Raw genomic sequence first — 15,401 nt, forward strand, 5'->3', positions numbered from 1 at the left:
GGGTACCTCAAACAGCGGCTCTTAATCAGAGGAACCTCAAAATCATGTAGGGAGCTTCTTCATAACGTCTGGCCCCCACAACGAGTGTGCAGACTGAAAGATTTCTGGACCCTGAACACGTGTGCTTGAGTGTGTTTTTGCTACCCAAATGATTCTGCTGTGACCCTCTGGTAAAAAACAGAACAACAGATTGCAATATAAGGCTCGTATGTTCATTTCCATTCTCCCTCCTCCCCTCCGCTTCCTGTGGTGAGGAATGAATGCCAGGTATGTTTATTACACAGAGAGATCCACCCAACCTCGCATGTGTACATGCAGTGAAATGCACTAGAACTGTGTACGGTCTTCAGAGGTTGCTCACTCTTCATAGACATAGGTTATATCTTCTGTTGAATTTTTACAGATTCATCCATTCTTATCAGGGTAGCATTTGGGAAACTTTTTATCAGGTTTTGTGGGTAGAGAAAGCGTAAGCAAGTAAATTAAAGAATGAGTGATGAGAGAGAAAGATTTAAAAGAAGAGAAAAAAAAACAGGACCTCTAGGTAAAATCAAAGGATACATGTAATTACAAGATGACCTCAAATTTGAATCAGACAGCTGAGGTCAGATTTTTAGGAGAGAGGAAGTTCAGTTTGAAGAGCTGTTAAGTGATACGAAAGAATTCAAAAGTGCTTTGGACAAGGGATTTACTATGCCATGTGCTGGAATAAATGCCTCTTTCCCCTGTTTTTGTATCTGCCTGTCTTTCCAAAGTTGACTCTTCCATTCTGCATTTTAACACATGACCCTAACTCTCCCATTATTCAGGGTATAAAATGCTTCTGGCCAGCTGCTTCCAAGTACCATCCCAGAATAATGAGCTTCTTTGTCGTCTTTTCCCTCGTCCCAGTGTTGACACTTTCTGGTCCCCATACCAGTTCCCAGGTCCTCTGCTGTCCTCCCTCCCAGTCCCTGACCTGGCTGTTTCCTCTTCCTTCCCTCTCCTTTCTGGGCCAGATCCTCACTATTCATCTAGGCATTTCAAAAAGTTCACCCCCTCGCAAAACCTTTTCTGAATTCCCCTCATAGCATGCTTTCTGTCTTCCCTCCAAACTCCAGAACACAGAGGAACCTCTCTTCTGCCGTGGTGATCTCACCTTAGTTGTTTGTCCTCTTGCCTCATCGTCTGTAAGCTCTGCTGGAGACAGATAGTCTTTCTCGTTTTTTACTTCCACTCCACCTGCATTGCCTTGTACCATGTGTCATATATAGATTTTTTTGTTTGTTTGCTAGTTTTCAGTGAAGAACTTTTCCTTTCTCATTCAGGAATCATAGAGCTTTCCTTGAGTACTTTAGGTAACTTACTCTTTCTACAGAATCCTCACCCTGACATGTACAGTACACAAAACTTACTAGACTTAACAGTACATGAGACATATGCATATTGACCGTTTTTGATAATTTGCTTTTATTCTGTGTTCCTTCACTTCCTGTGCTTTTTCGTTAAAGATAGAATGTTTATGTAGCACACAGCACCCATAGACCTTGTAGTTGAACTTACGAATTTTTCTTTGGTACATTTCTTTGGTACATGCTTTGGTAGAATGCTAAAGAAACTAGTGTGTTGGTACGTTTCTTTGAATGTAACACTTTTGTTTTCTAGAAGGGTATTGGAATTAGATGTGGTTCCATAAATGGTTCTCTGTGTTTGTTTTAAAACTTTAACATTTTATTTTTTACAACCTCTCTGAACCTTTAAGGATCTTGTCCCACCATTTATGAGGGACCTTATCCCGGCTGCTACCATGGAGTTTGTCTATTTCCTATGCCTTCTTATTTTCCCAGGCCTTCCGTGTTAATTTGGGGGTTGGGGGAGGAGGGAGAGAGTTCACAAAATGAGACATCTGTAGCAGGGCGGGGTATACGTAGTTTACAATAGGGAAGTGGTAGAAGTAACCAAGGAGGATTGTGAAGAAAGGAAAATCGTAAATTAGCACATGGGCCCATTTAAAGGGCAGGCCCCACTCTGTCAGTGGTTTGCTGTCCCAGGCTGGGTGTGTGTTGAGTGCATGGACACTTCCTAGTTTGCTTGTCTGCCCAAGGTGAAAATGGGAAGTGGACATTTGAGAATTGTCTGGTTGGTTTGGTGGGGCTGGCTGTATCTGCTGTGCTAGATTTCTGTTTCTGGAAGACTGAACTGGTCATGGTGAGCAGAGGATAAGCTTCTTGACCATATTTCCATCATATAAAACTGTATGGTCTTTGCAGCAAGTTACTCAACAAACCAGGCAAATTAGTTACTTGGTGACAGAAACATGCATACACAAACTATTTGGTTGATTTGTGTGTGTGTGGCATTTTGGTAAAATTGTTCTTGAAAATGCAAACAAGAAAAATTAAGTCCTATTTAAAGCTTTATCAACATTTGGGTGAGGTCTGTTTTATATAAGCATGTAATCTGTTATATAATGTATAATCTATAGGTGAGAAAGATCCTATTTGCTATAGTTTGAAGAGAGCATTTTTAATAAACACACTGAACATTCTAGTTTACTGATATTTACTAATATTTCCAAAGGAGAAATTAAAATACTGCTAGATAGTTTGTAGATGGCTTTATTTAGTGAATAGGCAGGAGGACAGAAGAAGAGGTTAAAAAGTGAAATATGAAAGGCTTATAGTTTGCTTAATTTATCAGTGGTCAAATTTATTTTTGAGGATCACATCCTGGATATCTTGAAATTTCCAGTTCATTCCAGCATTTTGTTTGTTTTTTTGCGGTACGCGGGCCTCTCACTGCTGTGGCCTCTCCCGTTGCGGAGCACAGGCTCCGGACGCGCAGGCTCAGCGGCCATGGCACACGGGACCAGCCGCTCCGCGGCATGTGGGATCTTCCCGGACTGGGGCACGAACCCGTGTCCCCTGCCTCGGCAGGCGGACTCTCAACCACTGCGCCACCAGGGAAGCCCCATTCCAGCATTTTGGATGCTTATGTGGACATAGTTAATGAAACCTAAGGACTTGTTTGAATAACGGTATAGGAATAATCATTTCCAGTCACATCACGTTAAATGAACCACAAAAATCATGAAGTTAAAAACAAATCAGTTATCATTGGGTGGTTCTGTTTAGTTTATTGCAGTAAATGATCTTCGACTGAATTTGCAGCTCTCGGAGTTTGGAAGTAGGCCATCACATGCTGACATGAAATACCAAGTCATTTAAATTAGATACCGAGCATGCTCATATGAAGTACTTATTCTTGGAGGCTGCAGTGTGGTTCAGTTTTCTTCTAGCGGAAATAGCAGAAAAGAGATCACGGTGTGCCCTTTTGTCATCGTTCTGTCAGAGAGCATGTAATTTGTCTTTGGAAGCCAGAGGCCTGAGACAAAGAGAAGAATGCAGCTTTTAGCCAAAGGCTATTTGGTGAGTTAATTAGCTGTTTTATTCTATTCTGTAATTCCTAGCAAGGCTCTGTCTTTACTTATATCTGCTGCTTGTTTTGTACTAAGCTGAAGCTTTATGTAGCAAGTAACTTAGCTGAGACTGGGAGAAAATTGTTTCCGCTGTCCAAATCTCAATCTTTTGAAACATTTTCAGTATATTTCTCAGGTGACAAGTTTGTAAATTGCTATGATGATATTCCTCCCTATTCTCCGCAAGTTTCATTTGCTCACTGGTGCTGAATAACGCTGGCAGAATTGTGTGCTGAGGGAGTTCAGGATTTGTCTATGTGAACAATTTAACATTTTTGTTCTTGTATTTTAATTAAATTGTAATTTGTGCTTTCACACTTTTAAACTGTATCTAATAAAGTAGTGGCCTAAGAGCAAGAATTTAGCCTAAGAGCAAGAATTTTTAAACCGTATGTAATAAAGTAATAGCATAAGAGCAAGAACTCTTCAAAGAGAATGAGAGGCTCCGTTGTGATAATATGTCCATGTATGTTACATAGGTGGTTCAAAAATAAATTGGCTTTATAATTGGTCATTTAAAATACTCTAAAATAAAATGAGATTGACAACACTTTGTGAAATACGTTACAGTTATTCAGGATTCATATTTGGAATTTGTTCTGTTGTTAGCTATTGAATTAGCTACAGAAGTGTTGGAAGTACAATAATAGTTTTGCCATTTGGGACTCTTCTCACTTCCCTTGAGCTCATATATGGTGATTGCTAGGCAGATAATCTTACTTAAATGTTTTGTGATTATTTTCTGTTATCCAGCATGTTCATGTTTTACCATGAAGTTAAAGGGGGGAAATCTTTTTTTGCAGTTTTTTGTCATGTTATCTTCTCATAACATCAAGCAACATTTAAAATCTGTAAATTATTATTTCATAATGAACATGATTTTTATTATATATTTATAATAGATAAACTTGGCAAGCAAATCTTCAGGGTATTCTCCTAGAAATTAAAATTGCATACTCTGCTCGAGATTAATCGTCGTATTTTTTGAAGATTTGAAGAAAAAGCATAAAATTACCATGATTTTCCTTGGGGGAAAATCATGTTTGTGAGTAAACGGAAATGTCAGGTAGGGAATTTGAGGTATAGAAGGTGCATTAAAGAGCTCTAGAAAAACGATGAGGGGGTGGGAGGAATAGGAAAAGAATACTAAAAGCCCGGTGCCTTCAAACGCCAGGCAATTATGTGATGCTTTCCTAAAATATCTTTATTTTGAGAGCTGCCCCCACTATGCCATTTTCCAGGATTGGCACATGTGAAGGAGGTGGGTGTATACTTAAGCTTGTATATTCATGGAAAAGGGAGGATTAGCAGTTAGAGATGAGCACTGCATGACAATACTCAAAAACTCTATCCCCACTTCTAAATACTGACTCACTTGTGTGCCCTTGGGTGGCAGCTACACCCTGTTTATTTACACTTATTTTTAATATAATATTTTACCATGGTAATAGGAGGTTCATTTAAGGTTTCTAAAGTAATAAGATGATTTCTTGGACTGTTGCAGAGATTCGTGAGGGCTGTAAGTCATTCACAGATAGCTACTGTGGGGAAAGAAGCAAGTATTGCTTTTACAGAGTCCTATCAGCTCTTTTCTTTCCTAATCAAAAATATTTCAAATGTGTAAGTTCTCTGTGGTCTTCAGAAATACACATTCCATGTCTATTATATAAGTAGAAGATTACTTGGGCTTCCCTGGTGGCGCAGTGGTTGAGCGTCCGCCTGCCGATGCAGGGGACGCGGGTTCGTGCCCCGGTCCGGGAGGATCCCACGTGCCGCGGAGCGGCTGGGCCCGTGAGCCATGGCCGCTGAGCCTGCGCGTCCGGAGCCTGTGCTCCGCAACGGGAGGGGCCACAGCAGTGAGTGGCCCGCGTACCGCAAAAAAAAAAAATAAATAAATAAGTAGAAGATTACAGATTTTAACTTTTTCCCCCATATTTACTCATGAAATAATCATGAAATTTGCATGGCAAAATGATACTTTACACTGCTTTCTCTTACGTATTTAGTCCCATTTACCTCTAATCATAGATCTTCAGTAGAAGAGAAATGGATAATAAGCAGAAGATTTATTAAAGAAAAATATTAAGGAATACTGGGAAAATGAAAAGACGGGACTATGAAAAGAAAAATTACTGATGACAAGGATTTCTTTGCCAGGTTTCTAAAGATTAAGTGTATACCTGTATATTTTGTTCATTTCCAAATCATTAAGTTCAGGTACTCACTTATTAAACTTAGCATCTACCAATTAAGGAGCATTTATTTCCATAGCTTTTATGGAGTTCAGTAGTGCTTAGAGATCCTGAGTGGTGTTACTTGAAAATGGGGGCAGTGGTCAATTAAGTCTGGGTAATAATGGGCCAGGAGGCCTTGTTTATAGCACAACTTCTTGGCCTTTAACATCTTGTTCAGAACTTTTTCCTCTGGAATATGGTTTACTTTTGAAAAGAAAAACCAATACATGGTATTAAACATTTAGCAAACATTTTAGTAATTCTGAATATGTATTTCTTATATTGAAATATATGGAAAAGTGAAGGAAGAATTATGGGGTTTGCATATATCTTCCAGAAAATTACCTCAGTTCTTTTCTCATTTTGTATTTAGAAGAACCGTCTTAGAATTACAATGTAAATGGGATTTAGAGGGTATGATTAAATTTGGTGATAGAAATGGTGATATAAGCTAAAATTACATTCTTAAAAGCCCCGAATGCTAGAAGTGTACGCAGTGAATACCCTGTGGAGGATTTGGGGCACAATATGGCCAAGTAAAGATTTTGATAATTCTCACAAGTTCTAATTCATACTCTTAAAATTACGCCTAGATTAGTCCCATGGAGAAACAAATTAATTTTTAAAATATGATTTGTAATGGGAAATAACGTGTTTATAATCTGTTGGGCCTGGGTTCTAATCTAGCTTTTGCCACTTGTAACTGTAGGCAAGTATCTGCATTTCTCTATTTTCTGTGTTTTCAGTAGTAAACAGAAATGTCAGTACTTTTCTTTTAGATTTATAGGAATTGAATTTTATAAAAATAACCCAAGGATGATGTTAGTCAAAAAGTAGGTGTTGAATAAATGTCTGTCTCCTTAATTTCCTTTCCAAACAATTATATATTTTCTGTATTAAAGTTTTTTCAAAATATTACCTATCAGCTGTCTGAAATATCAGATTCATAGAAGTATACTGATTTGTAAATAATAATGTACTTGGAATCTCTTTATAATAATATATTTTTAAAACCTGAATGCATACATGATAAAATGTTAAAAGGGTCTCAGTTGCTTAGCCAACTTCTATAAATAGAATAACTGCTAGATACCTGTTATGTTCCAGCTGTGTTTGACCTGGTAGACAAAGTGATAAATATTTTAGCTAAAAAGTACCTCAAATTTGTTTCTATTAGTATATAAACAATGTTAGATAAATAAAATCACACTTATTGAAGTGTGAACTCCTAACTTAGTGGAAACCCAACTGTACCTGGTACACAATTGGCACTTACTAAATGTTTATTGAATTAAAACATTTTCCATCTCATATTTTTCAACCCATATCAATGAATAACCTATTTAAGAGCTTTTATTTTCGGTTCTTTTTGGTTCTTTACTTTTGTGAAACTTGCTGTTTTTTAAAAAACAAAGACCTTTTCACACTACTATTGTTTAAGAAACACATCAAAATTATCAGACTCTGTTATGTAATCGCCCTATGAGCCAATAATAAGAATAGATAGGGCCTTTTTTTTTTTTTTTTTTTTTTTTTTGCGGTACGCGGGCCTCTCACTGTTGGGGCCTCTCCCGTTGCAGAGCACAGGCTCCGGACGCGCAGGCCCAGCGGCCATGGCTCACGGTCCCAGCCGCTCTGCGGCATGTGGGATCTTCCTGAACCGGGGCACGAACCCGTGTCCCCTGCATCAGCAGGTGGACTCTCAACCACTGCGCCACGAGGGAAGCCTGGGACTTTTTTTTTTTAACTGTAAACAATTCTTTGTTGACCTTGATAGAATTTTACAATTACTTGTAGCCAAGAAGCCTGGAACTCTGTGGCCCATCCATTGAAAATTTGGTTAAATCTGGCCCAACACAGCCCTTATAGAGAGCAAAGTTGTTCAGCTATCAGAGACTGAATGGGTGCGTGGGTTGGCACTGGAAGAATACCTCAAATGCTTTGTCTTTGGGGCCATAGCCATTGTACACTAGCTTCTCTCTAGTACATTTCTTCTAACACTGGCTTTTTGGCTAATTCAAGGTCAGTTAACTAACTCGATATTAAACTTTTAATGAGAGCTCAGGGGCATGAATGATTTAAGATATGTGCGTCAAAATATACGTATATGTAATCCCCTTACTTAACCTAACGTGACATAACTCTTTAAATAGGCTCTTAATAGATGCTCACTAAACCCTCAGCAAATTCACGTGAGTTCCCCCTCAGTCTGTTGTTTCCTCGATGTTGTGTTGATGGTGCCCAGATTACCTGCTCCAGTTCAGGTTGTCAGCCTCTCTTGGTTGCACTTCCTGACTTAGTGGCTTCCTGGTTCTTTTTTCTCATCTAGATCCTTCTCAGCAACCTTTTACCAAGTACTTGCTTGCATTTATAGCTCAGACATTTAGACCAGGAATCACATTTCAGTATTTGTGTCTTAGGTTCGTTTTGCTCTTTCTCCCTGTTAATCTTGGATTCGCTCATGCATAAGCCTTTTTTTTTGGCCATCGTGCCGCTTGCGGGGATCGTAGTTCCCCGACCAGGGATCAAACCCAGGGCCCCTGCAGTGGAAGCGCAGAGTCCTAACCACTGGACCGCCAACGAGTTCCCAGGATGCACTCATCCAGATCTTTGCTCGCACCTAGCACAGAAGAAAGGGACTTTCGGTTAGCCACATGCATGGGATTGGTCTTGCCTAACTTACTCTAAACATTTTCAGTTTTGTGTAACCTGTATTTCCGCAGGTGTCATCAGTTTGAGCAATAAAAAGTAAGAACTACAGGTCAGAATAAACGTTAAAAATAATAACAGCAACAATAACAATAGCCTTACAGGAATTCCCTGGTGGTCCAGTGGTTGGGACTCCGTGCTCCCAATGCAGGGGACATGGGTTGTATCCCTGGTGGGGGAACTAAGATCCCTCATGCTGCATGGCCCGGTGAAAAACAAAAACAAAAACAATAGCCTTACATCATTTCCAAAAAAAATATCTTCCTCCCACCCGTGTTAAGCTTAATGTTCGAATGCAAACAAACCGTCTCAGGCTCTACCGTTTCTAGAATGTCTTTGTTACGTTTGATTGACCAGCTATGGGCATGCTCTCCTAGCCAAATCTGCCACACAGATTTTCTTAGGGGTTTTAAGCCTTAAAACGGTTTGAACTACAATGTACTGTAATAACCTCAGAATGACTTCTCCTCAGCAGCTCTTTAGCCCACTGGCCCCGAACTGAATTTTAAACTTTTTCTCTTCCCTCATGACGAGGTGCTAGTTCTTCCCCATTATCCTGAATGCTGCCAGGGAAGTTACAGAATGGCCTTTAGTTTACTTGAGTCTCAAGCCTTCTGCCTCTTCATTGAAACACATCAGAACTCACGTGGAGGTGAAATACCTGTTGGCTGGTCCGCCGGCCCACCCACTCACTTGAGGGGCTCTTTGTTTTGATTTTGCTTTGAAAAATTGATAGTTTGGTTTGGTTAGCAGTTGAGGCTCTTATTCTGGCACCTCTGTTAAATTTGAAATTAATCCAAACTGTGTTTTTTCTTGCTTTAACCTAACAAGTGTACAAGTTCTCAAATACTATTGTATTCTGAGAAGGGCGGGTCCAAATGGTACCGGATCTGGGGGCAAGGACTCCTACCCTGAGCTACTTGGGAGCCTGAGATGGGCTTGGTTGCTTTACCCCAGGACGCTCTGCAGATTGAATTTCGGTCTTGGTTGGTTTCTGAGAGTGACCATAGACCAAGTTTCTTATTAAGCCTAGCATAGAATTGGTATTTTGGTGGTTTAGTAGCCATATTTACTCCACTGTAAAGGACTAGACATTGAATATGCAGTTTAGAGAATCTATAATGAAAAATACGTGTCTTACTAAAATCCTGCAAATATTCTGAGATTTTTATTTCTGACATTTTTCACGTATAAGTTTAAAATCTACTTCGCGAAGATAGAAAAATCACAAGTCGAGAACAGAGGATCTGTGACTTATTTAATGCAGATGGAATTTCCCCTGCCCAAAGCCATCATTTAGCATGGATGATTTCCAATGGAAGAGGTTCAGAATTAAGGATAGGGATCTTCTCCAGCCTTCTTCATGTCTGGTAGATAGCTTGTCTGCTGTCTAGCACACATCTCTGAGGTTTTTTTGAATGGTTCTGATGAACTATGTTAGAAATTTTTTTCCTGTCTGTCTGAAAGGAAAGTATGCTTTGGATATAAGAATAAATTTTTCTTGGAACTATACTTTTTCCTTGAGAATAAATCTCTGAAATTGCAGTTTAAGTCAATGAGAAAGTATGATTTTTCTCGACTAAAAACAACTTTTTAAGTGTTTCAGAAGCATATCTTTCCTTTGAGGCCAAGTTGCTTATGGCAAGAAAGGGAGAACTGTGGCAGTTAACGTCTAGCCAACAAAATCCATCTGGGAGATGGATAATTTAATCTTAGTAAATAGTGCAAAAATCTTTCTGTGTCAAAAAATAGAAATTGTAGGGCAAAGGATGTGAAGATCGGGAAACTTAATCAGCATGTCTGTTTCCTGGTTGGTCAGAGACGTTCTCATTTTCACTACCTTTTTTCCTCTACTTCCCTAAAGAGTTAATAATGAAGCAAGAGTTTTTTTCCATAACCAAGGAGTTGACCGGTTTGTAGATTTTAGCAGTGGCATTTGAGACAGTTACTGATGTAATTCTAGACATCAACCTGAAGCTTAGCACATTGGATGCTTTTTAGGACTTATGGAGGAAGATTACGTTGTACCCTTTTTCTTTTTTAATACTTAAAAATTACCTTAAAAATACTGTAAAGGTATTATAGGCCTACAAAGGATAGGGGTAAAAATACCCATATACTCACTATCTAGTATAAGAGGAAAGAAATTGCCAGTACATTTTAAACCGTGTACTGCATGTGTACCATTTACGACTGCATTGCACATTTCAATTATTTTGGCATAGCTGAGAAGTGATTTAATATTAAGTGTATAATTCCTTATCTAATGTTAGATTTCTATCATATATTTGTAAATAATTTTAAGAGACAACAATATATTGTTCAGTTTCTCTTTTTTCCTCCTGTTTTTTGTACAACAGATTTGAATCTTCGATAGTGTTTTCCTCTGTATAAAATTGTTCTCAAGAGTAACTGAAGCTACTTGGTCAGGTAACTAAGATGGTGACTTTCAGCAGTATTGGGGGATCGTGTTAGGGCTGGAATAGAAAGACCATAGCTGTAGGAGCAGTTTTTGTAAAACAGCTGGACTGTGAGTATAAAGAAAGGAAGATAGTGGAAGTTGCTCCTTCACAACTTTGGGACTTTGTTCTTGGGTCTTGTAAAACCCCCCTCCCCTGGCTAAGTAATGGTCCCTGGATGTGTACTGATCATGTTCTAGTCCCTGGAACCTGGAAGGTCACCTTATATGGCAAAGATTTTGTACCTTGAGATGGGGACATTATCCTGGATCGTGGGAGCTGGGACTAAATATAATCACAAGTGTCCTTATAAGGGGAGGTGGGCAAGGGGAGATTTCAGGCATAAGAGGAGAAGTCAGTGTGACCCCAGAGGCAAAGATGGAATGTTGGGGCCGCAAGCCAAGGAATGCCAGCAGCCACCAGCACCTGGAAGAAGCAAGGAACTGATTCTCCTCTAGAGCCTCCCTGAGGGATCGTGGCCCTGCCAACACCTTGATTTTGATGCAGTGAACCTAATTTCAGCCTGATTTCTGGTCTCCAGAACTGTGAGAGAATAAATTTCTATTGTTTTAAGCTGCCAGTGTTGTGGTAATAGTCCTAAGAAACTAATAGAACACCACCAAACTGGGTTCATTGGGACACTCACCTTCCACCTTTGTCATGTCAGCCTTCACAAATCTCTGCCAGGCTGCACAGTTCCTTCTATGAGATCTGTCACACTATCAGTGTGTAGGTATAATCTCACAGCCTGAACGAGGTACCCAAAGACTTGGGTATTATTAATCCTACTTAGCTCTGAGACTTTGAGGAATTCCTGTGTAAACATACCTGCCTTGCTCTAAAAAGGATTGAGACAGCTTGCTCACACATTTGAAAGCAACACAGGGAGAGAACTTTAATTTAAAACAAATAAGAAAGATGACACATAGAAAAATAGTGATAGAAAAATAATGAAGTCAGGAGAGACTTTGAATAAGTCACTTTACCTCTGCTGGCCTTTGATTCTCAACTTCAGAAATAGGCCTGTTATTACCATCCATGTGAGGATTAGGTTGAAAATTATAAAATGCTGCTAATGTATTAAGGTGTTTTATAATTGTCATTACCATGTTTTACCCCATGACCACAGTGTTTGCTGATTGAATTATTGGAAGAGATGGAGTTCTTTTTCCTCTTTGTACGTTAACACAAACCATATTGCAAATCATATATCTGATAAGAGACTTGTATCTAGAATAAATTTTTTTAAATTCCCACAGCTCAATCATAAAAAGATAAATACCCCAATTTAAAAATGGGCAAAAGATCTGAATGAACATTTCGCCAAAGAAGAGTAAGTACCTGCAAAGATGCTAGACATCATTAGCCATCACAGAAATGCAAATCAAATCCATAATGAGCTATCACTTCAGACCCACTAGGATAGCTCTAATCAAAAAGATGGGCAATAACACGTGTTAGCAATGGTGTGGAAAAATTACAGCTCTCCTCCATTGTTGGTGGGAATATAAAATGATGCAGCTGCTTTGAAAAGCAGTTTGATAGTTCGTCAAAAAGCTAAACATGGAGTTACCAGATGACCGGGTAGTTCCACTCCTTGTTGTATATCCAAGAGATTTGAATACATATGTGTATACAAAACAGGTACGTGAACATTCCTCCTAGCGTTATTCAGAATAGCCTCAAAATGGAAACAACTCATGACAGCTCGTAAATGGATGAATAAAATGCACTCTATCCATACAATGGAATACTGCTTGGTGACAAAAAGAAACGAAGTACTAATACACGCTATAACATGAGTGAACCTTGAAAACATTATGCCAAATAAAAGAAGTCATTCACGAAGGACCACATATTATATGATTCCATTTATATGAAATATCCAGCATAGGCAAATCTGTGGAGACAGAAAATAGATTGGAGGTTTCCAGGAGCTGGGGAGAGAAAGTAATGAGTGACTACTCACGGGTACAGGTTTTCTTTTGGGGTGATGAAAATGTTCTAAAATTGATTATGGTGATAGCTGCCTAATTTTATGGCTATCTAAAAACAATTGTACAATTTAGGGCTTCCCTGGTGGCACAGTGGTTGGGAATCTGCCTGCCAATGCAGGGGACGCGGGTTCGAGCCCTGGTCTGGGAAGATCCCACATGCTGCGGAGCAACTAAGCCCGTGAGCCACAACTACTGAGCCTGCGCATCTGGAGCCTGTGCTCCGCAGCGGGAGAGGCCGCGACAGTGAGAGGCCCACGCACCGCGATGTAGAGTGGCCCCCGCTCGCCGCAACTGGAGAAAGCCCTCGCACAGAAACGAAGACCCAACACAGCCAAAAATAAATAGATAAATAAATTTTTAAAAAAGCCAATTGTACAATTTAAATGATTGAATTCTATGGTATATGAATCCAAAAATCTGTTATTTTTTAAAGTAATGCTAGATCATCGTAAAGAAATTAGAAAATACAGAAAACTGTAAAGGCCATAAAAACTACTGGTAATTTCACCAACAGAGAAACCAAGAACATTATTTACATATTGCCTTCTGGGTTTTGTCCCCATATGTGTAACCCCCCCCAATGTATACACATTTTCTTTCGTAATGGGTATCATCTGGAATATGCAATGTTATAATTCTACCTTTTCACTAACAGTTTATTTTGAGCATTTTCCAAAAGATTTTTAAAATAATTTTATTGTAAAAAGTGATACATGCTTATTGTAGAAAATGTTTTTAAAAATGAACAAGTAAAAAAGAAAATCATTCATGATCCTGTTTTAATATTGATATTTTGCTGGCGGCTCTTGATTTTTGTATGTTCAGTTTTAACCTGACGGTATTGAATAATGGCTGTCTTAACTTCAAATGACTTTTCCATATCTAATTTATGTGGTTTTTTCCCCTTATTAGCTAATGCCTGTTAGCTCAGTCTGTCTTTCAGTCACTTCTTTTTAATTTCATTTTGAAGCACCAGAGTTACTGAGTAGTAAGATAGAGGAAGTAATTGAATCTCAGTCATGCTGAGTTTGAAAAAGTAGATGAAATTGGTGATTTTATGCTTCTTTCCATTACAAGGATTAGAAAAACTTTAAATATGGAGTAGCATCAACCGAAATCAAAAGAGAAAGAATTCCTTTAGTTTTAATAAAAATATAAAGCATCTGTTAAACTATTACTTCTATGTAAATGTGTTGATAAGTAGGTTTTGAAAAGTTAATCTGTGCTCACATGTTTAGTTTTCGTCTTAAGTATTTATAACTTTCGAAATGTTATATGATCAGTATGCTCATAAATTCCCCAAATATTTCATGTACTTCATGTTAGCAGTTGTTGAGTGCCTGTTATCTCATATAATCCTCACAACTGTCTGTGGGAAAGGTATTATTATCCCCATTTCAGAAACAGGAAAACATGTTGAGAATGGTTCTTTGAAGTTCACAGAGCCTGGTAAGTAGCAGAGCCAGGATGTAAACCCAGATTTAAGTAACTTCAGAATTCTTCATCTCCAACCTGAAGAACTCTTGTGTTTTTTATATTGTTCCAACCCCCGTGCTAGATTCTGGCGAGCCTCAGACAGCTCTGAATCTGACCAGTAGAGGGGAACAGGGTCTAAAAAGATAATTTCTGTCAAATAATTAAATAAACATTTACACATTCCAGACCAGGTGACCTGAATCTCCAAAGAGGGGCGAGGGATCCTTCTGGGGCGAGTACTTAGGACAGGGAGAGAAGTGTGCAGCGTGGGAGATGGCACAGCGGAGGAGGTGATCCCTGCTGCCAGGGACCTGAGAGCGTGGGTGGCTCCCCAGAGGACATGATGTCTGTGCTGGGTGTTGAACGATGATTCAGAATTTGCTAGGCAGAAGAGCAGGGATGGGTCGCAATCAGAACAGAGTGACCAGCAAGACTAAAGGCTTGTAGATCTCTTCAAGGAGCAGTTATTCTAGGGCTGCTAGAGTATTGGGGGTGAGGAACTTGGGGGCAGGGAGCTCAGGAGGTGAGGAGGGCAGGTCCCTGTAGCACTGGTGGGCCATTTGTAAGAGTTTAAGTAGGAGAGCAGAGCAGGACAAATTTGTGTATTAGAAAGATAAACCTGCCACGGTGTGGAGGATACTTTGTAGGAGGAGGAGGCTGGGCCTGGATTCCTTAATGTTTGAAAGTGAGACCAGGATTTCAAACTCTGGCAGGAGAAAGGGAGAGAGGATTGGTGCAGTGGATGTTACGGTGGCAGAATCTTAGGGTTCGATGAGCTGGGAAAGGGGAGAGCAAAGGGGTGGGGAAATCCAGCATTTGGATTATATTTGAGATGAGAAATTTAGGAGAGAAACAGGTTTAGCTGGGAATAAAGAGGTTTGGACATTTTGAGTTTGAAACATGGGTAGGATATTCCTTTTGCCGAGAGAGCACACATTAGTTATAGGACCCCACAGAGCGGGGGGAAATACCAGCCAAGAGATGTAGATCAGAATGTGTAGGTTTAATGAAAACACCAGTATTGTTATTGTGTGATAACTGGAGTCGTTAAATAAAGACTGAATTACAT

General features: G+C 39.4%; 1 protein-coding gene across 29 annotated transcripts in view; it reads left to right on the forward strand.

Moving 5' to 3' along the window:
- The window catches only part of PLEKHA5 (pleckstrin homology domain containing A5), a 243,153-nt gene that overhangs the window by 96,722 nt on the left and 131,030 nt on the right, over positions 1-15,401 (forward strand). The window contains exon 4 of one of the 29 annotated variants that reach the window (XM_033430292.2): positions 5,486-7,002. The exons of 26 other annotated variants lie outside the window; for them this stretch is intronic. In XM_033430292.2, coding sequence (XP_033286183.1) covers positions 5,486-5,543 — 58 coding nt within the window. In that variant the 3' untranslated portion in view covers positions 5,544-7,002. Of the gene's footprint in view, positions 1-3,056; positions 3,408-5,463; positions 7,003-15,401 lie in introns of those variants that run through there. 2 more of the 29 variants (XM_033430296.2, XM_049695094.1) reach the window with 2 other exon arrangements.

Source organism: Orcinus orca, chromosome 11 (assembly GCF_937001465.1).
Source record: "Orcinus orca chromosome 11, mOrcOrc1.1, whole genome shotgun sequence".
Classification (NCBI taxonomy): domain Eukaryota; kingdom Metazoa; phylum Chordata; class Mammalia; order Artiodactyla; family Delphinidae; genus Orcinus; species Orcinus orca.